The sequence below is a fragment of the Hoplias malabaricus genome, chromosome 1 (genome assembly GCF_029633855.1).
Source record: "Hoplias malabaricus isolate fHopMal1 chromosome 1, fHopMal1.hap1, whole genome shotgun sequence".
Taxonomy (NCBI): Eukaryota; Metazoa; Chordata; class Actinopteri; order Characiformes; family Erythrinidae; genus Hoplias; species Hoplias malabaricus.
This window is the reverse complement of record NC_089800.1, coordinates 60054894-60060893: the sequence shown is the minus strand read 5'-3', so window position 1 is coordinate 60060893 and position 6000 is coordinate 60054894. Positions and strand designations below refer to the sequence as shown.

The window sequence follows — 6000 nt, the reverse complement described above, 5'->3', positions numbered from 1 at the left end:
GTGCAGACTTTAGCCTCTCTTTATCTTGGCCGGGCTGCTGGAAAGTAAACAGGATGCTCATTAGACAGGCATCATCACTGCAGAACACTGCAAAGCAACATCTGATAGACTCCTCTTTTCTCTCTAGGGGAACAGTGGTCTGGCACAAATGAGGTGAAACTCAATCTCATAAAGTAATGTCCTGCACTTACCATGCCATTGCCATGACAGAGTACAGCATCCTGCTGCCACGTGTCTAAGAACATGGCAAACTTCCGGCTAATATCGACTGAAATATAATTATGGGAGAAAAATATATAAGGGTTGTAGTAATTAAGTACTAATAAATCATTGAACTTTGGTGAGAAAATATTTATTAGCATTAAAAATGTTAAAACATATCATTTGAATGTCTTCTAGTTATTGCATTGCTCATCAGCACACTCCTCTTTCCAACACAAGGTCATGTGTTGAGGTGGATGTTAGACGCTGTCAAGTGTGATGTCACTCTATGCGCTTGGAGGTGATAAGGCAGAACCCTTGAGCATTAACCTCCAGACATATCACTTGGTCCACTCACAAGGCACAGTGATGTAAATGAATAATTCAGGCTGGTCCCCGAGCTCTCTTCTCAGCCCTGCAGCTACACACTGACAGCTGCAGCATTCCAGCTCTAGAACACCTCATTGGCTGAGTCCGAGTCTCCCTCTACAGTGCTGATCCCAGGTGAGTGATCGTCCTTCAGGACTGACATCAGTCCCACACCTCCTCCTGTGTGTGGAGAATCCTCAGCTCCTGAGAGTTAAACAGAATAGTGGTACATGTTAGTTTTTAAAAATGAAGTATAAAACATATACACATTTTTATTTTTAATGAATTCATCCACTTTACGGTGCACTCCTTCAGGAGAGAGATGTTCAGTTGTGCCCACGTAGCTTGTATCATTTCCATAGGAAAAACACGGAATGAAATGCGACACTCTGGAACTAAAGGCCAGTGTCAGCTAAAGGAGTATAAAATCCCCCGCTTGGAACTGTAGAGCAGTGTAAATTCATTCTTTGTTCTTTGATGAAAGACCATTCAATACCTTTGGGATGAGTTAGAGTGGCTTTTATGATCCAAAACTAATCAACATCTGTACCTGACCTTGCCAATGTTATCATGGCTGAATGCCATCAAAACATCACAGAAATGTTCCAACAAAGCCTTCGCAAAAGAGTGGAAGCTATTCCTGAAGCTGAGAGGGACAAATAACCTATCCATGCCATTCATTTGAGACGAGATAAGCAGACATCCAGAGCTTTTGGCCACGTAGTGAACCGCAGTGTGAGATAAGACATCACTTTATTTATCCCAAAGGAAGTTGCAGTGTCACAGAAGTATACACAATACACAAGAGCAGACACACATTAATCCGAATAAAAAGAGGATGTCACAAAGTTTTATTAAACATAAAATAACAACAGTGAGATGTGCCTATATACATTATATATTTGAAGTGTGTATATCTTCAGGAGCAGCACGAGTTCGTATTGCACTAAAGATATGAGGTAGTAAAACTGTCAATAAATAAATGATTGTTAAGAGCAGCAATGACTACAGTGGTCAGTTTTTAAAGAGCAGAAAAAGTGGACGTGTTAGAACTGTTAGAAAAACAGTGTAAATAACCGCATCGTCCACTCCAATGTGATTCTGAACTACAACCTGCAGGAGCTTCAGGGCAGCTCTGACTGTGATCTCAGGTGGGCCAACATCAGTCTGTCCAAGTAAGAGCAACAGATCAGAAGTCACTTAGTACCCCCAGCCCCTTCTCGTGTGGATCTTGTCCCCAAGAAGAAGTTTGATATACGGAGGATAAGAAATTCAAGAGGCAAGACTGAGTTGATAATGTACAATAACGGAATGTCCCCAGGAAAATGAGCAGCCAGAGCTTCACAGTTCTAATAAAACCTCTAAACTAATCCACACACCACAGTGATGACAGAAAATGGACAAACAATCTGCTTCCGCTTCAGGAAAGCAGCCTGAAAACACTGTATAGAATTTCCATAGTTGTCTGACCCAAGAGCTGAAAACATATTAAGGGAAGAACTGGAGGAAGGTGATGAAGGATTCTAGACGAGTGGAATACCCTTCAATATTTAGAGGATATGAAACTCACTGTGGACCTCAAACTTTATCATTGACAGTGAAGATATAAAAAGGGTAGACAGTTTCGCTCACTTAAGTCAAATGTTAACAATGATTCAGTTCTGAGTTATGCCCTTTCTTCTGGCTCATGTAGGTGAAAGGTTGTGGAGCACTTTGTTAAACCTGAGTGAGTTAGAAGTCTCCACAGAGTGCCACACATGCAAAAGTGTGCTTTTGAAATTGTCATGGTCAAGATTTTTAAGAGAAAGAAAACAACTATCTAACTCTAATGCTAGATAACAACATTACATCTCTCCACTCTGGAGATATTGTGAAATGACAATTAAGCTTGGAAGAGTCGAAGGAAAAGCAGAAGAGAATGTCAGCAGCCTGATGAATAGGGACAATTAGAGGAATCATGAATAACCATTAAAAGGTCTAGAGACACAAAAGTACAGGTATTATAGTCGATAATCACACCAAGCTCTTTAGCTCTATGCTAAAATGTTACTAATCTAAAGCACCATTAGAATGACTTCTATAAATTACATGAGGGAGCTGGGATCCTTGGAAGCTTCCCAAATATATGTTGTCTGTAGTACAAAATCCGACATACATTTTTACCGAAATACAGGCATACAAACGATATATACACACACACACACAAACACACAATGAGTGTTTATGATCTAACACCTCAACACCAGTGTTTTGTAAGTCTTACAGTGACGCTTTCAAGTGGCAAAACAAACAGGCATCAGTCAGTGTCCGGTGCCTGGAGGAGAAAGGAGCAGGGGGCCAAGCAGGCACTTAGACTGATCAATGGAGCATATAGGAGCAGAAGAGAAAGCCCTGAGGGATGCCACCTCCTGCCTGAACCACCTAACACACACACACACACACACAAACTTTTAGGCTCCTGCAGCAAACTGAGACAATACACAGAGGTTCACAGTCTGAAAGCATGCTCCCTGCAGGATCAAAAGAGAATATCTGCTTTTTAGAAGTTCAGGAAATACACTGAACTCCAGATAAATGATCCTTGCAAAGAAAACTCAAAATGTAATGCAATGAGTTTATATGTATAGGATTTCTGCATGAATAAAATTCAATTACGGCCTGAAGTATGTCAACAGAAAGGTAAAATGTGATTGAAATAACAGATAATGTTCAAACTTGTTACGCACAAAACCTCAGTACAGAGCTGCTTCAGAAACAACGAGTTCCTCATGCATGGCAGTGATGGGTGAAGTTCAAAGCAAACAGCTGCAGGGATTATTAAACACATTTTACGTCCAAGGTTTTTCAAATACAGTAATTAAACAGCTTAAGAATTGATATAAAATCATCAGTAAGAACAACATGAGGCAGTGATGTTACTCTAAGTGGAGTATGAGCGATGTGGTTCCAGTTTCAGTTCTAATGACACAAGACCTTTTGTCTGTTGCCAGTGTTGGCAGAAAAGTCTATGTACTGAGTAACAGCATCAATAAAACTGCAAATGCTCCAACAATATCCAGACATGGCAACACTCTTTCAGAAACATTAAACCCCTTCAACTCTACAGACCAGATCCAAACTGTCCTTCCTTACTGCCATGATTAGATATATTACATATTACTTTAATAGTGTAACTGAAACATCTACCGCAGTTACAAGATCATTTAAATGAATAACTCTACAGTAAGGACAGAGGTGAAATGATCTGTGCCTTCAGACAGAGCACTCAAGCTCTGATAAACAAGGAGATGGTACTGTTTGAGACTGGGGGCTTGTCGAGGCAAGAGGACCACCAAAGACCCATTTTGCCCGCCTCTGCATGGTTTCACAGCACAACATTCATGGACTGAACACAGCCAGGTCTGTTTGTGCAGAGCAGATGGACATAGATCAGCACAGAATCGCCTGTACAAACCCTGCTCTCTGGCTACAGAGGGGAAACGGAGAAGGGAAAACTAAACGCAGATAAAAACCATGCCTGTTTGTGAGAGGGACGGAGAGAGTGGGAATTGCACCAGTGAAAACAACTTCTTTGTAGCTTGAAATGCATGTAAAAAGCCCTCAGCCATGTCGACCCGAACAGCTCTCAGATGGTGATGACGAGCCCTTCCAAACTGCCTTCAACAGAAAAAAATGTCTTCAATAGACACAAATATGCCAAAGGGGCTCTTAGCAATTACTTTGGAGAGCAGAAGAGCATTTCAATGACTAGTTCTTTAAAGAAACATCACAATGTTTTTCAATAGACAGAAAAAAAAAACCCAGCAGACCAAACAGGTCTAAATAATGATCTGTAGTAACTGAGAGTGTTCTACACATGTGGCAAATAAAGATTAGATTGAAAAATACAGTATAACTCCATTAAAAAGCTTCACTTTAAAGATTAAAAGGTGCTTTTTTTTCCATGACATCTCTGCAAAAATCCGTTTAGTATATTTATTTTTTAAAAATGTAACCTAAAAGACTTCAGAAAGTACTTTGTTACGAGGCCAATGAAAGACACAGAGCAAGAGAGTGGTGATTGAAAATATTTGCCAGTTTCATTGCTTCAAAGAAGGGTTTCCTTCCCAGGCAGCTGTTTGCCTCTCCTGCTCGCTCTGCCCTTTCTGCTGCTCCTCTCGAGACCGCCACGGCTGCTAGTGGCCTGCCAAGCTTTTGAAGTGTGAGTGCAAAGGCAATGATTTCACTTTCTATGTGGGCCTTAACAAATATTCACAGCTGTGTGAACGGATCCAAACCGCATGGCCAAAACAACCAGGCAGACACTGCTGCTGAGAGCGGAGGACAACAGAGACATTAATGGCCCTATGATGGACTTTTTGGGTTTTCGAAAAGTCAATGTGTTTATGAGGTTCAAAGGAATATATATATTTTTTTCTTATTCAACATTAATACTATTATAGACAGCTAAAAAATTTAAATGCATTAGGGACTATACCAAAAAATATACTAAACATAAATTTCAATACACTGATACATGAAACATTTCTATTTCCATTAAAAATTACACTAAAAAGATTTTCATATTTACCATATAACATTTTCCCTCACATTTTTACAATTAACTGTATATTTACATGGGGCGGCACGGCGGAGCAGCAGATAGTGTCACAGTCACACAGCTCCTCCCATGGTCCAAAAACACATTGGTAGGTGGATTGGTGACTCAAAATTGTCCACAGGTGTGAGTGTGTGAGTGTGTGTCACCCTGTGAAGGACTGGCGCCCCCTGCAGGGTGTGTTCCCACCTTGGACCCAGTGATTGCGGGTAGGTTCCGGATCCACCCTGAACTGGATAAGGGGTTACAGACAATGAATGAATGAATATTTAAATATTTATATACATCCTCTTATTCAGTTGTCAGCATCGCCATTTGTTGAGACTGATGTTAAGGACTGTTAAAGTTGTTAGTGATTTTTAAGCAATACACAATACAGGCAGTCAGCATGGGTGTCATTTTCTAAACTTTTTAAAGGCAACTGTAACTGAAGAGAGATAGGGAAAATATGGATGTAAAAATGAATGGCAATGAGTATTTGACTACAGGGCTATTTTGGTACATAAAAACACACCAATGTCATAAGAGTCATATTGTCAATTTGTGTATGTGAAATGTGCTACATAAGTACATGGTGGGCCATTTATATGGATAATGGAAATGGGAATGGTTGGTGATATTAACTTCCTGTTTTTGGCACATTAGTATATGGGAGGGGGAAACTTTTCAAAATGGGTGGTGACCATGGCTGCCATTTTGAAGTCAGCCATTTTGGATCCAACTTTTGTTTTTTCAATGGGAAGAGGGTCATGTGACACATCAAACTTATTGGGAATTTCACAAGATAAACAATGGTGTGCTTGGTTTTAACTTTATTCTTTCGTGAGTTATTT

The 6000-nt window shown here is 40.2% G+C and overlaps 1 protein-coding gene across 4 annotated transcripts in view; it reads right to left on the bottom strand.

The window, feature by feature from the left end:
* Window positions 1-346: 346 nt before the first annotated feature.
* The window catches only part of kiaa0586 (KIAA0586 ortholog), a 112752-nt gene continuing 107098 nt past the window's right edge, over window positions 347-6000 (bottom strand). For all 4 annotated transcript variants that reach the window (XM_066669084.1, XM_066669110.1, XM_066669092.1 and 1 more), the window contains one exon: window positions 347-774. In XM_066669084.1, the coding sequence (XP_066525181.1) occupies window positions 653-774 (122 nt within the window). In that variant the 3' untranslated portion in view covers window positions 347-652. The remainder of the gene's footprint in view (window positions 775-6000) is intronic.